Source organism: Quercus lobata, chromosome 12 (genome assembly GCF_001633185.2).
Source record: "Quercus lobata isolate SW786 chromosome 12, ValleyOak3.0 Primary Assembly, whole genome shotgun sequence".
NCBI lineage: Eukaryota > Viridiplantae > Streptophyta > Magnoliopsida > Fagales > Fagaceae > Quercus > Quercus lobata.
Window position 1 is genome coordinate 4,395,222 of NC_044915.1, and position 17,665 is coordinate 4,412,886.

A 17,665-nucleotide genomic window follows, 5' to 3' on the forward strand; every position below is an offset into this window, starting at 1 on the left:
GTGTGTACTTGACACGTTTGTGTTCGTGTTAGGGCTGTGTCCATATCGGATATGTGTTCAACACCAATACGTTGGTAATTTTGCCGTGTCCGTACTTCCTAGATTCCAAAATAAATCAAAGTGAGATTTTGAGAGACAATTCTACCCAATGTTTCCAAAATAAAGAAAGATCCCCATATCTTCCTATTGCTTCTACACAGAAATTACCCTATAATTTTAGTTTATTTTTTAGTTTCTCCATCTTCAGCGTAATAACTTTTGTTTCAAAGATAAACTCTTTGTACACATCTAAAAAACGCACAAAGTGACCGCATATATGAACTTCCACATAACCCAAATCTGGTTAGCAAAATAGAAATTCAAGTCGTATAGCCCATAGCTATAATTAAAAAAACGAGGTGAATTTGGTCTTTCACTTAGGGCTGCAATTGTTGCTTCATAGTTAGTAGTTGTGGCCTTAGCAATTTTTTTTTTAAGGCGGTCACTAAAAAACCTTAAATGAAGAGATAACTTAAATATATCAATGTCACAAAAAAAAAAATGCAAATAAAGTATTGCAATTTTCTTCTATTAAAAAAAAAAAAAAAAAAAGACTGATAAGGAATAAAATGAGAATTTCAAAAGAATAGGCATTTCGCTAAATAATTTTAAAAAAAGAATATTTAACTATATAGTTTTAAAATAGATGGTATTTACCCATTTTGCCCCATTATACTCATTGAAAGAGGAGGAGGAGGAGGAGGAGGAGGGGGGGGGGGGAAGCATTTATTGAAACAATTATCAAACACTTTGCAGATAAATAGTGATGTGATAGTGCCATTGCAGAATACGTCATAGAACAAAAACTAGTATCAGCCATATGCTGAAAAATAAAAGACAGAATCAAAGACCATGGAGAGTAGGTAAATAAACATACCTTGCTTCCATTGGGCTTTGAATGGTCATTCAATGTCCATTTTGAAGGGATTGACCTAGATGGATCTATCACTTGTGGGTTAAAGAGACACAAAGTTTAAACAAATGCAAGAGAGTTGTAAAAGAAAAATTGGCTTTCTTCTTGATGATTTCTCCAAGTTGAATGGCGTTAGTGATTTAACTTAACGTTTAGATAGGAGTGGGTTTTGTGTTTTGAAAGACTAATTTAGGTTTGAATTAGTAGATTAATGAGTTGGTAACATTTTAACCATTAATTTTAAATGAAAGGTTTTACTTTGTAAAGTATTCTAAGAAGTAAGAACTTTAGAGGATCTGAATCCTCAACAATATACACTTTATAGTCTCACACCACCTTCCATCATGGATTCTCATAACTAATAGCCAAAAAAAAAAGAGGCTAAAATCAGAACTAAGTCTGATACATGCTAAATTATCAAGCCAGAAAATACATTAAGATTGCTTCTGATTTTTGCGAGGTTTGGCATCTGAATAAAATATACATGTCAAAACAATTAACAGAGTTGACAATAAGGCTGAAATAAAAGTAACAACGGATACAATTCTAGCATGAGTCTTTATCCCGGAAGGTATTCTCCACACAATCTCCCCACTTTCCAGTTCAGATCCAATACTAGTTGAACTAAATAAACAGCTCTGATTATGTGACGTTCCCTCTATGCTACAGCACACAAACAAATCAGGTGGACCAAATTTGACTCTTGAATAACCACTTTTATCTAGAGGCTGCAAAAGAAAAAAGAAATTTCAAGATGTATTGCAAGCTTTCCCTTGTAGCCAGTCAGTTACTGAAAGAAGAGCAGAAAACAGACTATAATTCCAATTAATACTAGTCCGAATAAAAGAAATTTATGTAGTCCATGTTAAATTTTACCCCAGGATTATTCTGACAGCAAGTAAAAGTAACTACTTTGCAAGTACAGCCTCCTTAGTAGTACGCATGCATAATGATATATATATATATATCAAAAGGAAAAATCATGTTATCCAACCATGTGTATAAATTTTGGCCAAATGTTTAATAGGAGAACTAAGAAACACTTTCAGATACTAAATTATGAAAGAAGGGTTAAGAAATAGTTCTGTTTCTTTAAACACAATTCTTAATATCCTTATCACTTACCGGATACCGTGCATGTAGAGGAAGCTCTATGTTGATGTCAAGTTCATTCTTGTGACCAACATCCATGTGAATCTCAACAACAGATCGATTCGAAAGAAATGAAGGAAATTCCAAATTTGTATCTCCAAAAACAGATACATCATTAAACACTGCAACAAATGGTTTAAACTAATTAGCTTGAAAAAGAACAGTGCAATATGCCTGGATCTAAGAATTTTGATAACATTTTATTTATTGATTTTCAGTAGAAAAAATGAATATAGTATTTTTACCACCATGCTGCAGAAGATGTTGTAGCTCAAATGGGTCAGCAAAAACACCTGAGGGCAGTCTTTCAATAATTATGACCTCACATGAGTGAGTTGATAGATCAGTTATGGATTTTGGATCCATGCTAACTCTGATGGATGAGGACAGATGACGATGAGAACCTTCACCAATCAGATTGTGCTGTAGAACTGATAATCTTGGCAAAAGGTTCAAATTATCTGGCAGCTTCCCACACATGCCCAACGGAAGTACTTGTGCTATGAAATCTTGGAAATCTGAATCAAGCAAGCTCCCATACTTTTCATAATAAGATTCCATTATAAAGTTCTTGAAACTGCAAAAAGATCTGATATTTGAGTTGTTGGAATCAAAATCTGGATTACCCCTTTGTGCCTGAAAAAAGTATACATGTGTGAAAAAGAAATACTAAAATCAGTTGTATCAGAAAATAGGATGAAAATTGGCAAAGATTTTTCCCTGGAACATTGTGATACGGTGCTCGTTACAATATCATTAAATATTTTTTTTGATGGAACAGTATCATTAATTGGGTACTAATGATAATTCATAAATTCAAGAAGTGCAGAATTGCATAAAAACTCTATTTTCTTTTCTTTATTTCTTTATTGGTAAGTCACACATACACTCAATTGGTCTTGAACCCCGGACCTCACCCTCCATCAGATTATTATGGGCAAAGAAAGTGCCATTTTAACTTGTTAGGCACAATTATGATCGATAGTACTTTGGGATCTAAAGTAGTTTGGGTTTTAAGTGCATAATTGCATTCTTCTTTCCTTTTAATGCTTCAAAAATGGTCCACCTACACCGATGTGTTACTGTATTTTCAAATTCCGTAGTAGGTAATCTCTTCATGTTCATATCAGACTAGATTGCTTTACATTTCATCCTCAATACAGTCATAATGAAGCAACTGGAAAGCTATAAAGGCTTAAAGATGTTCCCAAGCATTACAGTTTAGATGCTTGGACTGCCAACATTGGTTTCTTTTAGTATTTTGAATGAATCAATAGGCTCACACATTGATCACTTACTAATATCATTGAACAAAGGAATTCACACAACTGGTGTGTTCATTGAAGACTAAATGACCCATCAACAGAACTGAAAATGAAAAAGAGACCTAAATTGCAAGGGGTTTGCTGTTGCAATTAAAACCCAATCTCTTTCCTAAGCATGGGTAGTGATTAAAGGCACAACAAGTGCTTCTTTGGGGAAAAAAAACACAATATCACAGGGAGAAAATAATCTGTTTCCAAGGTGATGATGACAAACCAAACATACAAATTATGCAAAGGATAGGGAACTTGCCTAGGTAGATTTGAGAAGTGAAAGAAGCACTGTGAAAAGAATAGATTGGTATCCACAACGTGAATCCTTTTTACTTTCTACTGTATCTAAGGCCATATTTGTTGCAACAGTCATGTTCTTCCATAAAGTCTCTGCCTATGTTGTTTTTACTCTCCACTTAGTGACTTGAATTAAATGACTCTTCACACAAGTGCATTTATGGTTCTTCGTCACACAACACACACACCAAGGGAAAAAAAGCAATGGTTTTGAATTATAAACTCTTAAAAATTCAGCTAACAAAAAGTAAGGTCAACTCACCTCACTTGATATCGAAGAACTATGCATGCAGGAGCCAGTGCCAAAAAAGAACAGCAAAGAAATTCCAACTAACAGATAAATGCATAACTGAACATGCCGCCAAGTTTCCATGGTGTAACTGAAACAGAATAAAAATGCAACTATAAATACACTTATCAATAAAAAAAATTAAAAAAAAAACTATAAATTCACTCCTCCATTGAGCCCAAACACAACCAGCATCAAGACTTTACTAAACTTAATACTACAAAGAAGCAAATCCCAAAATTAACAAAAAGAAATCTCCTTGTCTGCATTAAGGATTTGTAAAATCCAATATCAGTGAAGGGCTCCTAGTCCTAATCCTACAAACACAAATCCTCAGTCCCACTTTTTTTTTTGTGTTTCATTTTACACTCAAGCAATCAAAACCCAGAGCAATTGGTGGAGCATAAAGTTGGCATATCAGAGGGTTTTTATTCCTACTACTAAATTCTCATCCGAATCTAATAATTAACAACCTCTCCTTAAGAGTCAGATTTGGAAAATACTGCAGCAGCCCTTTTGAAATTTCCACAAAGTAATCAATACCCTTAAAATTTTTTTTTTTTTAATAAAATCATCCAATCCTTCAAGAACAACAACAAAAATTCTGTTTCTCACCTAGAAAAGATCAAATGTATGGAATTATATCTCTCTTCTGCACAGAGTAAAAACACAAACAGAGGCACAAGGTATAAGTAAAAACTCACCTAAATCAGCTTCTGATTCTTCTTCTTCTTCTTCTTCTTCTTCAGCTAACCATGGACGATGGAACTCTCTCTCTCTTCTGCACAGAGTGTGTGAGAGAGAAAGAGAAGGCCTATTATGGGCCTGGAAGAAGCGAAGAGGCCCATTTAGTCAATACATTTGTTGGGCTTGTATGTCAGAATCAAGCCCACAATTTATAAACGAGCTCTCTCAGTCACACTTGGACTTGACCCATTTGCTTGTATCTGCAAAATTGGTATAAAGTTTGAAACTTTTTCCACTTTTTTCAGTTTCCAGCAACAGGAAAGAAAGAAAAAGAAAAAGAAATGAATAGTTCAACATCGTCATCATCTTCTTCACCAGCACATTCATCAATATCAACTACTGCAATTGTGGGTGGCTTAAGCTTAGGCTTAGGGAGTAGCAGCAATAATGCCGCTTCTCTATCCACAGAAGATTTACTACACAACCCATCTGATTCAATTTCCTCTCAAGAGCGTAAAGAAGAGGCTATGCTCGGTTTGTACTTCTCTCTTTTGTTCATTTCTTCAGGAATCTGGGTCCTTCTATTTTTACATTGTCATTGTCTGAAACTTCTTTTATTTGAGCCATCTGGGTCCTTGTTTTTTGGCCTTTTAAATTGGGTTAAGTGCTTAGGAGGTTCACATTAAAATTTTTAAAAAAGTGATTAGTGGATTTTGATCTTTTTTTAATGTTTATTAATTACAAACATCTGGGGTCATTATATAATAATTGTGAAATTCCTTAACTTTTAGCCCTTTGGGCTTTTCAGTTCAGTTCTAGCACACATTTAAGCTATAATTGTATTTTCCTTCTTGTGTTAGAGAGGGTGGAGGTAGGGCTAAAATTTTATTTCGAACAAGCTCGAGCTCATCACCAACAAGATTAAAAATGTTCAAGCTTGGTTAATTTACTTGTTGAGCAAGTTCGGGTTTGTTCACAAGCTTTACTTGATAAACTTATTCTTTTCTTATATGTAGTTAAATCATGACTAAAATGTTTTTTTTCCTTCACAAATTTATGAATTTTTACTATAAATGGATTGTTTATGTTATGAATATACAAATAATAATTTTAATATCATATGAACCAATTTACAAACTTATACAATCGAATTTCAAGTCTATATAAATATATTTTTTGACAAGTATACATAGAAATATATAGTATTATATATAGTTAACTCATGCCCTTATGTTCACAAGCTTATTCGCGAACACATTATTATGTTTAAACTTGGCTCATTTAATAATCGAGTTAAAATTCATTTACAGCCCTAGGTGGAGGTTAAGGATTAACTTCAGCAATCAGCTTTTTACTTGTACACAATCTTTCTAGATGCTGACGATTTGTGTCTCAGGTTTTAAAGTACTTGCTTTGTGCTTTTCAGGGTTTGCAGTACTGTTAATTGCCTTTTCTTTTTGTTTGTTGGGGGGGGAGGGGGGGGGGGAGATGTTATGACTAATTCTAAGAAACTGTGTAAAGCATAATAGTACAAATTGGAACTTTCTTTTTGTCCTAAATTGTTGTAAAATGACCTCAAGCCTAGAGTATTTTCAGGTAAATCTCCATGTACGTGGCTTAAAGGGTCTTTCAGGTTGAAATTTCTATGTGTGCTTCATCTACTCTTTTGTGTGTGTGTGTGTGTGTGTGTGTGTGTGTTCGGTTTCTGAGAAATGATGTAAGCAAAGTTAAATTTTTGGACCATATGTTTCATTCTGTTTTGGTTTAGGAAAAATAGATAAGACTAACAAAGAGACTACTCCACTGAACCAAATGCAGTATATTCAACTTACTCGGGTTAAGATGGTTGTCTCATTGGATTCTAAATAAGAAAAATCCATACTTTTTTTATACTTCTTCTTATGCTTCTTTAACACCAGACAAATCACTGCTCTTATAATAAGATTCTGATTGCTTCTGAATTGTAGTCCTAAAATCTGATCTGATGGCCGCACTTGATAAGGAGGTTAAATCCTTGGATGAAGATAACTGGAAGTTTGAAGGACCTCGCTCCCGTATCCACCTTATTTCAAGGCGAGGTTAGTTCTTTAACCCAGTAATAACCTCTTGATTTTGTCTCATCTGATATGTGTTTGGTTTTGTTACATAGACTAATAAAATTTGTATGGATCTGAGGTCCACAATCTGCAACAATTTATAATGCCTGACACATATAGTCTAGTAAAGATTACATCGACATTACATTCTTTAGCCAAGTTGCTATCAATCTTTGTGGACACCCTCTGGTTGATCTGTTGTGACATCCTTTTGCTACTTTAGTTGAGGATTTTCAAAAGCATGATCTAAAGTAGTTGCAGATATCCATGTCACTGGGGTAGGGCTGGTAAGGTGTTGGGTTAGCTTTGTGTGGGTACCAAAGTTTCAACATTAACTTGTTGGTTGCTAGTTGCTTGAGTGTGATAAGCTTGAAGGAACAGCCTGCATGCTTTCAGAAACAACATGACCTATCTACTTTTAGGGATTTAAGGGGAATTGAACTACATATGCGTGGCTCTTCTCTTTAGCAGACTTGTATAAGGTCATTTGTGGAATGAAAGCAGAACGTTCAATCTTGTTATTTTATTTTATTTTTTTTAACTTTAAAGCAATCCTTGAGTACTAAATGGCTTAATAGACTTGTTAGGACCTTGAGTACCTCAACTTTCTGGGCTTGATTTGGTTATAGGTTAATGGCTTGGGTCAGCTCAAATATAATGCTACTCAACTTGATAGGCTTATTAGTATACTATATTTGCCTCATGTATAGTGTTGTTAAAAGCGCGCTTAAGCTCAAAGCTCAAAGCCCCAAGTTCTCAACGCTTCGCTAGGCACAAAAAAAAGCTCGTTTAATGAAGTGCACTTTAGGCACACTTTTTTATTTTATATTTTATAAGTAATAAAATTGTATAAAATCATAAAAAACTAGTCACCCAAGTATACAGGAAATATTCTGGGGTAAATGGTCAGTTACAAAAGTTACATAAATCTAGTAAATCAACAATAGAAAATAAAAAAAGGTTCCTCATGGCTGACAACTAATCCAATAAGGTTCTAAAAAAGAATAACTTGAGATTATACATGGAATTCTTGGTGTCTTCAAAACTCTTGCTATTTCTTTCCCTCCAAATGCTCCACATCAAGCAATAGGGGTTGATCATCCAAATATGACTATTCCGGTGACGACCAAACCATCCTTGCCAACAAGCTAAAAGCTAAACAACAGATTTTGTCATCACCCAATGAACTCCAAACAAACCCAATATCATGGACCATCAAAATTAATTGCTTGATCTTGAAAGAAATGACATGGACCAATGATTACTATACAACCACTATCCTTAGGGTGTTGTATTACACACAATTTTTTTATTTACATGTCATGAACAATGTTAATTTACAATTCTTGTGCTTTTTGGTCTTTGACTTTTAGATGTATGTTGATTGAACCATATACATTTGATCATAACTGTCATGGTTATGTACTTTTATAAAGCATAAAAGAATTATATAAAATATAATTTTTAAACATTCTATGACTAGATATTATGATATTGACCATTGATAACTATTTTCAATTTACTATATAAAAAAAAAAAAAAAAAAAAAATTAAGAATTGAAATAACTTTGGTAGTATTTGAACTCATAAACATTATATAATCGCACTTACCTAATCGGTAAAATATACAAATTTTAAGTTATTATTATTATTTTTTATTATATGTTATGAATATTCCTATTAGAAGTTATGAGATATTATATTTGAAAACTGTGCACTTTACTTCAATCAGACCTGCGCTTGCACTTTGCACCTAGGCTTCAAGAGGCCTATGTGCTTAAGTGTGCTTGACGCTTTTATCAACATTTCTCATGTATTTAGACTTTGTTTGGCTAGAGATTTATTCTAGAGATTTTTGGGATATATTACTAAAACAATCCTTTATTGGAGCTTGCTAATTTTTTAAACCTAGCATGAGTTCCTAATGCTTTACTTTGCATAGCTTCATCATAGACCTTTTCTTCCGGCTTCTTCAATGCCAAAAGGAAATAAAAGAAGGCTTAAAGAAGAGAAATATAAAAATTCAAATGATGTTTAGACTTTAGAACATGGTCGCTGATAGACTTGTTATAAAGCCTTGATAGCAAGTGAACTACAATCTATTGCTATGCTATTCAAATTTTCTAAATGGCACCTGCTGAAAAGTTCTCAATATTACTAAAATGCAAAAATCAGGGCAATAAGAAAGGCATTTCTGTTACAGGTGCTTCCTGAAAAACTATTTTCAACTTCTCATTAATGGTGAAGATCAAGCCAGTTACAATGATAGTTTTACTGTGTACATCTCATTAAATGATGATGATTTACAAATTAAAAGTTAAAGAAAGATATCAAAGGAAAAAGGTCCTCTCCATTTGCTTTGAAATGGAAAGGATCCATTTTAAGGTGAAGATTTAATATATCACAAATCTAAAGGTGAATAATGTGTCCCATCATTTAAAACAGTTATAATTTCCTTAGTGAAATGGGATTTTAAATTATATGGTACCATATACACTTTTAAATTCACAGGCAATTAAATTTTCACCATGAAATGGCCTGTCCATTACAAAGCAAATGGACTTGATCCTGATCCAATATCTCTTTCAATGCATTTTTATGTGGAAGAGAGGGAATTCGAACTGTGAATGTCTCCATTGGAAACATCAAGCTATGCCGTTCAGTTAAAGATTTTTGGCAAGATCCTAACACAATATCAAAAGACTGGTCACAGTATTATATAATTAAAATCCAATTAACCTTCTGAACTTACTGAGAAATAACAAAATTAGGTGGGAAAAGAGCTTATATTAGTTGTTATAGAAAAACAGCTGGGGGAGGGGTTGTGCATAGCTGAAGAGCAAAAAATATTAGTTTAACTCCCACAAGTTGGAGCATATAACTTTATTTATTCTGATAGAGTAGACTGCACCCAGTGGAAAAAGTGAATGTTATATGACTCATGTTCATTTTGCTTTTTGCCTTTCCATACTTGGGAGCCGATTCTTAGAAACAGTGCAATTGCCTTCAATATCTCATTATTTCCCAATGCTTCAATCAAGTGAAAAGACAACTTTAATTAGTTGAGATTAAGTCTTAGTTGAAGAGTATCTCCAAGTTATTGAATTTAAATGCGAAATTTTGGAGTCTTTTGTTAGAATTATTGTGAAGTATTTCCTAATAGTTTAAGCTTTTGGGACAAATGGTACCATTTAATATAGTGTCATAGTAGGAGGTCCTAAGTTCAATCTCTGTCTTCACTTTACCTCCCATTTAAATTGTTAAAAATCCCATATGTTAGGTTCCACATATTAAGGGGGAGTTTGGGCTTCCATGTAAAGGGAAGTGTTAGAATTATTGTTAAGTGATTGAATTTACCATTTCTTAATAGTTTAAGCTTTTGAGACAATTGGTAATTTAACAAATGGAGATAGTTATTGTCATTGGAATGAGTTTATTTATTTATTTATTTTTATTGACTCTTGGCATTGATAGAGCATCTTTTTGTTGCATGTTTGGGATGATTCCAGACATTCTGACTTGATTCTGTTAGTTATTACTCTTATAAGTTAGAACTCTCTCTCTCTCTCTCTCTCTCTTTTTAGGTGGGTGGGATGGGGGAGGGGTTCTTGATATTCCATTTTTAGAGTTGGATTATGTTTCATGTGCCTTATTAAATTAATAAGATAATTATGGTTTTTCTAGTTGTGGTGCTTTGTCTTATGTTGGACCACTAGCCTAATAGCCCACACTATGCACAAGCACCTTTTTTTTTTTTTAATTTTATTTTATTCATGGGAGTTTGATTAAATTCAAATGACTTTCATTTTAATTAATACTTATGGACAACTTAAATGGAAAAATGTGGTTATATATGTTAAGAAAGTATAACTAAAAGCATAATTAATTCCAATGATAAAGTTTGCAAATATTTTCATTGAATTGTAAATTTCATAAAATTTTGTTACAATATAAATTGCATCTATAGAAGAAAAAGTATAAATCGTCTACCCTCTTACTTTATAGATTTGTTTGAATCATTTTGATTTATAATTAATATGATTATTATACATAGAAATGTGAGTATCCCCATGATCCAAAAAAAACTTCACCCTATCATAGTTTCTCCTTAATCAATTTATACACTTGCAATTAGATAGAAAATGTCTGCATGTTATTTTCTTTTATTTGTAGGGTTTGAATTGTATGTTGTTGAATTATAATAGTGACGATCAGTTTTTTCTGTGCATATTTTAAATCAGAATTATGATTCTTAAAGTACTTATTATCTAATGAAAGTTTCTTTCTATTGTTGCATTCGTTGATGTGCCTTTTTCATAACAAAAGATGTTGACTCTACCTGATGTTTGCAATAGGTTTTCCATTATCATTGCAGAATATAATTTCTTTTTATTTTTTTGATAGGTATCATTGCAGAATAGAATTTCACCTAGAACATAGTTTTATTTATCCTGTTTTCATTTTTTCTCCAGTTAGAATTTTCTAGTTTCTTTGTGAATTCATAATAGAAGTTAAACATGATGGAGCCAATGAGCTCTAACTCAAATTACACTTCCTCCTTCCATAATAATGGAATGGAGGGTGAGGTCGTGTGTTCAATAGTCACTTAGTGGAAGTGTAACTTATCCTATAAAAAAAAATGTTTCTAATGGACTTGATGATATTGGTGCATCGTACTATAAGAATTTCATGGTGATTCTTTTCTTCAAAACATTGTTGCAATAAAAGTTCTCCTTTGTATGTCAATCGGTCTTCAAATCTTTGATTATGAAAAGTGGACTCAAGTCAAGTACCTTGCATATTTTTCTATTGTTTCTAAGGGAGTAAAATTATTTAGAAGTAGTTTTAAAAGTGAGATACTTCAAACTTTGTAAGTATACAAATATTGTCACTTAGCCATGTGTCTCCAATTTGGGTGGTCTTTGATGTATTTTGAAGCAATTTCTCATGTTTGGTGTCTTTTAAATTTGAATTACTGCCCATGTTTCTCTTTTGTATATATTAGAAGTAGGGGTTGTTAGGATCAAGCTGCACTTTTTTTTCTACAATGGATCAAGTTACACTTGGTATATAACTTTTTGTTAGTTATACGACAATAACTTTTTATTTAATTAGTATTTGGAAAATCATTATACGTTTTTTTGTTCTTAATACGCATGCCCAAATTTGTATGAATCAGATGTTATTTACTATATGGATTTATAAACTCATATTTTGAGTGTAATTTTAGAGTATAAAAAGCTTGAAATTTAAAATTGTATATTTCATATAATTATTGATCTCTGATCATCTTGATATTTTGCAAGCCTAGAAGGTATAAGATAAATGTAATCCAATGGTGGATTTGTCAAAAAACAAATCCAATAGAAAGTTATTAAATGGTTTAACATTGGATTTGTCAATCAATCGGAATTTTACACCACATTTAGTTTCTATGTTTTGCATGAATTAGTATCAAGAGAGGAATTACATATGCTGGACACACAGGGATGTAACCCATTATTTTATGAAACCTGTCTAGAAGATCAATTTAGGCAAAAGGACATGCTTGTTGGTATATCCTCTATTGTCTTGCTCATTAGCGGGGACTCAATAGCATCTTTCACTTTTTTTTTCTTTCTATTTTTTAAAACATATATTCGAATCTAAAATTGCTTGCTTAGCCTTTTTGTGGTTTTGAGAGCCTGGTTTTGTTTTATGTTGCTTCAGCTCATATTTTTCGTATATCACCTTATATTAGTGCCACTACCTGTTTTTCTGTTCATTGCAACATTAACATTGGTAATTAAGTTTCATTGTAAATTCACTTCAGGTGGTTTTCTTCACAAGCCGACGGAAATATCAAAGAGTTGGAATTTGGCTCCACCAAAATGATTCTGAATTCTTAGAACAGAAGCATATTATATGGTATACTGTGAATTATTAAGACGTGCTTCTTTAACCTTCTTCAAATTAATTATAATTAAAGCTGTTCAAGTGCTGAAAGTCATCTCAAGTAGAATATACATTGAAGGGCTTAGAGTCTGTATCCCCCCTGTTTCTTTTTATACAGCTATTCTGAACGGTTTTGCTTTTTCAGTTATCATTGAATTTGACAAATGAGCAAATGTATATGAAGTGATCAGGACTGTTCCATTTGGTAATCTGTTCATTTCAGGGGTCCCCGAAGCCAAACTGAGAAATTTAACCACTCCTGAATGTCAGTGGCATGCCTAAAAAATCCTACTTATAATTACTAAACATACAATGTAATTTAAAGTAGGCCTGCCTTAGAGGTTTTATAATTGCTGGCCTACTATATGTGTATGTGCAAGTAAATTGTAATGATTTAGTCGACCCTCTCTCTCTCACACGCACACACCAAGAGCTATGAGCTACATGGTTCTTAACAAGGCATTAGTCTTTTGTCACTCTCCTTTTGGTGTGTTAAGCATGGGGAGATTGGACCTACTTTCATAAATTTCTGGTTGATTAGGTTATTCTATTGATTGAATTTACAGGCTCTTCCACCTATAGGCTGGAACCTGATGCTTTTCAATGGTAGAAAGCATAGAAAAGACAACCATTGTCTTGATTTCTTCATCCTACTTGGTGATGATTCTTGGCTTCCGATAGAAGAGGTTGTGAATGAAATCAAGCAAAGGGGATGATGCTATAGACTCATAGTGTTGTTGTCTCTTTGTGGGATGATGCTATAGACTCTTAGTGTTGTTGTCTCTTTGTTCTAAGTTCTAACCCTCATTATTTGGTCATGTAAACGAGGGTGAAGTCGTCTTGCTTGACACTTGAGAACTATGCTTGTCTTCCAGATTAGCACGAACAACTATGATCTTTCTTGTTTACCATTATCTTGCCCTGTCCAAATATTTGTCCACGCAAACTACCTCTGGTGAAAGATAAAACAAAGGGAAAACTTTAATTTACATGCTTATGGTAAAACAGAGTAAATAATAACAAAAATAAAAATAAAAACTCCCCCATACATTGCCTTTTCTCCCTTTTGGAATGTAATTAGAAGAAAAAAGGGTTAAAGGAATATAAGGGCCTGTTTGGGTAAGGATTTTTCATCACTCAATTTCCGTCACTCAATTTCCATCACTCATCACTCAATTTTTCACATCCGTTTGCCTTCATTACTCAGTTTTCATTACTCACTATTTTTCACACTATTTGGAGGGCTCACACCTGTCACGGTACAGTTTTTTTTTTTTTTTTTTTTTTTAACCTCACTGGGTTGGCTGTTCGTCTGGGTTTTTTCTTTTTTTTTTTTTTCCACTAAGTTTGGTGAGTTTTAGGTACTTAAAAAAAAAATCCAACGCAACCCAAAAAAAAAAAACCAGCCCAACGCCAACCAGAAAAGAAAGGAAAAAAGGAAAAAAAAAAAAAAAAAAAAGTCAAAAGTTGGTCAAAAGTTGCGGCTGTGGGTCCCTTATGTGTGTTTATTTACGGAAATGCCATTGAGTTATGAAAACTGAAAATAGCTTTTTGTTGTTTTCAGTTTCCATAACTCATAACTCAAAAATCAGAGAATTGAGTGATGGAAACAGAGTTATGGAAACAGAGTTATCGTTTGGCCAAACAACCTTTTTGCTATGGGTCCCACCATTTTTGAGTTATGAGTTATGGAAACTGAGAATTGAGTTACGGAAACACTTAAATCAAACGGGCTCTAAGTTTCCAAGCACTTTTCAAAAGTATTTTAAGGAAGCTGACACAATAAATGAATAACATTACTATTTTCTTTCCTTTTTATTTTTTATTTTTTTTTGAGATATTATATTATTTGAACGTATGATATTTGCTTCATGATAATAACTGTTATTATACTTGGACACCAATTTATTTTGGCATTAGTGGAATTCAAACTCAATCCTTTTTGTGATGACAACTTTGTCTTTAATTATTTGGGAATCAAGTGAGTTTTCTTTTTGTTAGGTAATAATCAGGTGAATTTTCTCTTACAGCTAGGTAATGAAGAAAGAAGAATTAATAATGCTTATTTGCTAAGTTGTATAATTTGCGGAGTTTTGTTATTTCACTGTAATTGCAAAACCCCCATTGATTTATCCTAACTTCTTTACCATTTGAATTAAGGGAGAGGGAAGGGGAGTAGAGTAGAGTAGAGTGGAATTGATCCAAAATTAGTTTATTTTCAATCAACTTTACTCTACTTCCCCTCTCTCCCCCCTCAATCCAAACGGGTAAATATATTATATTATGTATAGTCTTTGACTAAAACAACACCTTTTCGTTCATAAAATATCTTAATATGATTTTTCATCTTTCTAATTTTAAAAAATAAAATAAAATTTTCATCGGTCAATTTACTATTAAAGATATTGTATAATAAATGGAGTGTTAATGTGACAAAAGTATAAAATTATTGTGGTCTGGAAAATATACCAAAGCAAATCGATGGGAGGACAATTGATAAAAATTTGGTATGTTGAGAGGAATTATTTAAAATAAAATAATATGTATAACAAAGAAATAAGGGATCTTGGCAACTTGTTTTTGAAGATCAGATAAAATTTCTTCAAAAACACATTTGTCATTTGTCATCACCACCTACACACACACGCACTACACTGCAATGGCCACCACCCTTGCAATAGACTCTAGCCACTTCCAACTTGCAACCAAAAATTCTGTGGCATGACTGATCCCCCAAGACCAAAAGTAAGTGAGATCAAAAGAATTATTGTGAACTCAAAACAAAAAGAATTATTCTAGTGTGAGGTGAAAAAAGAAAGAGAAGCAAGCGCAATTGAACTAATCAACCACTCCTTTACATAGAATTCTAACATTTTCTATTCACAAAAGCATGGCCGAGAAGCTCACCCACCGTCCCTCTCTTCCTCCAATCCTTCTCTAAACACCACCTTATAAAGCTCCGAAACTCCGGTGAGGCTGTTTCTGGTATCTCCGGCATCTCCCCAAAGCAAATTGCACACATTAATGTTGCCCAGTCTGGTTTTTGCGCAGGACCAATCAATGGAAAATGACCAACATAACATTCCAACACCACCACCCCAAGTGACCACACATCCCCAGCAAACCCATTTGCATTATCACCACCCCATCTCTCTGGATCAAATCTTTCTGGGCTCATGTATGCACATGTGCCCATGTTGGAGTCATGACATGCCTCACGTGTCCCAGCCACAATATGGCTAACCCCAAAGTCTGCAATCTTCACCTCTCCCTTATCATTTACAAGTAAGTTTGATGGTTTTATGTCCCTATGCACTATCTGCATGGAATGCAGATAGTGCAGTCCTTCTAGGACACGCCTAGCCACGCCAGAGATTACATGCTCAGGTAGTCTCTGGCGTGCTCGCAACACATCATGTAGTGAGCCTCCTTCCATGTACTCCATAACAAAGCAAAGATCACCACCCCCATTGTCTGTATCAATGAAACCATTATCAAAAACTGCATGACACCTTATAATATATTGTGAATCAACTCTTTTGAGGATCTCAGCCTCGCGTGCAGCCTGGCGGCAAATGCTGATTGTATTTTGATTGAACCGGAGCACTTTTAATGCATAAATTGATGAGGTTTTCTTGTGAAGGACCTTATAGACGGTGCCACCAGTGCCATGGCCAAGAACAGCCATTTTCTCTAGGTCAGAGAGGTTGTCAATGCCTGGAGAGTCAGGACCAGGGGCTGGCAACAATGCAGTCAAGTGGATCTGGTGCTGGAACTCAGCTACTGGAACTGGTGGTGGCAAGGATAGCTTCAGTGCTTGTTGGTGTCTTCTCTCTCTCACCAATGTCATTTACACTCTTACAGCCTCTCTTCTTCTCTCTCCCTATGTCTGCTTATAAGTACTTCTTTCACTTCGTGTATATGTGTAGCGAAGAAATCAATCTGACGAGCATTAATACATGGGATTGGTTAGAGCATGCAACCCACAAGCACATCAGAAGGCTAACAACTGAATGTGACTATCCCATAATTCAAGGGCAGGTGAGTTTTTTGTGGTTATGTCAATGCCTATCTTGGCTTTAAAGGTAATTAGTTTTTACAGTAATGCTAGAGATACAATAATTTTCACAATCTTTTAGATAACAGTTGACTCTGATGAATTGTGATTAGAGTAACGTCACTTTCACATAGACCCATAATTAATATCACTTTTATCCATCAATCTCAACATGCTTACACATATATTTTTAAATCTAATATGTCAATTATGGTAACTAGAAACCTTTTTTATGAACAATTATATCTTGGTGGCTAACACATGGGTTAGTGTTCCCACAAAAAAAAAAAAAAAAAAAATTCATGGGTTACAATTGAAAGATAAGGGGAATCTCATCCGCTTGATTCTGACAACCGCATTCATGATCAAGGGTGTGATACCAAGTGCGCATTTAGGATTTGGTACAATAACAGATGCTGAGTGATAAAGGGATTGTGCCGGCAAAATCATATAATTAGGATCAGAAGCCGAAATGGAAGGCAAAGCCATGTAACAGCCGCTTTTCCCTTAACTAACAGAGGTAAGTGTTATAGGGTATGGAATGGAATAATGGATAGCTATGCTTAAATGGGGGTTGAGAGCAATTGCTCCTTTTCATGCACCAAAACAGAAACTCTAAAACGTGTAGCTATTTCCCTGGAAGCTGTTAGAACTTAAAAGAGTGAGGGAAACTTTTTCTTGGTTGAACTGGGAAACATTTGGCACTCATAAGTCTGCAATGCACAGAAAACGGACCAACACTAGTATGACTTGCATCATTAGCTTATGGCTATCCTTGCGTGGGATTCACCAAGTGGGAGGGTCTTTGTTTATCAATAAGCTAAAGAGCATTACTTTTAGAGAACTCAAATTAGAAAAATTATAAAGCTCCACAATCTGTCACCC

General features: G+C 34.0%; 3 protein-coding genes across 4 annotated transcripts; 1 reads left to right on the forward strand and 2 right to left on the reverse strand.

Moving 5' to 3' along the window:
- Positions 1-1,277: 1,277 nt before the first annotated feature.
- Positions 1,278-4,899, reverse strand: LOC115970833 (phosphatidylinositol-glycan biosynthesis class X protein). Its single transcript, XM_031090451.1, has 5 exons — positions 4,711-4,899; positions 3,980-4,097; positions 2,350-2,740; positions 2,078-2,226; positions 1,278-1,680 (listed from the first exon to the last, which is right to left on the reverse strand). Exons 2-5 carry the CDS (start codon positions 4,088-4,090, stop codon positions 1,387-1,389), a joined length of 945 nt encoding a protein of 314 aa, XP_030946311.1. The 5' UTR covers positions 4,091-4,097; positions 4,711-4,899; the 3' UTR covers positions 1,278-1,386.
- A 60-nt stretch (positions 4,900-4,959) lies between these two features.
- LOC115970834 (protein SAMBA) lies at positions 4,960-13,425 on the forward strand. 2 transcript variants are annotated; one of them, XM_031090455.1, is made up of 4 exons: positions 4,975-5,227; positions 6,661-6,771; positions 12,602-12,696; positions 13,290-13,425. In XM_031090455.1, the coding sequence occupies exons 1-3, from the start codon at positions 5,035-5,037 to the stop codon at positions 12,661-12,663; spliced, it is 366 nt and encodes a 121-aa protein (XP_030946315.1). In that variant the 5' UTR covers positions 4,975-5,034; the 3' UTR covers positions 12,664-12,696; positions 13,290-13,425. The 2 variants fall into 2 exon arrangements, with proteins under 2 accessions (XP_030946312.1, XP_030946315.1); XM_031090452.1 differs by lacking the exon at positions 13,290-13,425 and having other exon boundaries at positions 4,960-5,227; positions 12,602-12,932.
- A 1,864-nt stretch (positions 13,426-15,289) lies between these two features.
- Positions 15,290-16,753, reverse strand: LOC115970832 (mitogen-activated protein kinase kinase 10). Its single transcript, XM_031090450.1, has one exon. The coding sequence runs from the start codon at positions 16,571-16,573 to the stop codon at positions 15,590-15,592; it is 984 nt and encodes a 327-aa protein (XP_030946310.1). The 5' UTR covers positions 16,574-16,753; the 3' UTR covers positions 15,290-15,589.
- Positions 16,754-17,665: the final 912 nt, after the last annotated feature.

Bases quoted from the DNA above. Each gene is read 5' to 3' on its own strand.
- LOC115970833 (XM_031090451.1), bottom strand. From the start codon at position 4,090: ATGGAAACTTGGCGGCATGTTCAGTTATGCATTTATCTGTTAGTTGGA. The intron at 2,741-3,979 runs GTGAGTTGACCT...TACTTTTTTCAG, and splicing joins GTTCTTCGATATCAAGTGAG to GCACAAAGGGGTAATCCAGA. The intron at 1,681-2,077 runs GTAAGTGATAAG...TTTCTTTTGCAG, and splicing joins CTCTACATGCACGGTATCCG to CCTCTAGATAAAAGTGGTTA.
- LOC115970834 (XM_031090452.1), top strand. From the start codon at position 5,035: ATGAATAGTTCAACATCGTCATCATCTTCTTCACCAGCACATTCATCA. The intron at 5,228-6,660 runs GTTTGTACTTCT...TCTGAATTGTAG, and splicing joins TAAAGAAGAGGCTATGCTCG to TCCTAAAATCTGATCTGATG. The intron at 6,772-12,601 runs GTTAGTTCTTTA...AATTCACTTCAG, and splicing joins CCACCTTATTTCAAGGCGAG to GTGGTTTTCTTCACAAGCCG.
- LOC115970832 (XM_031090450.1), bottom strand. From the start codon at position 16,573: ATGACATTGGTGAGAGAGAGAAGACACCAACAAGCACTGAAGCTATCC.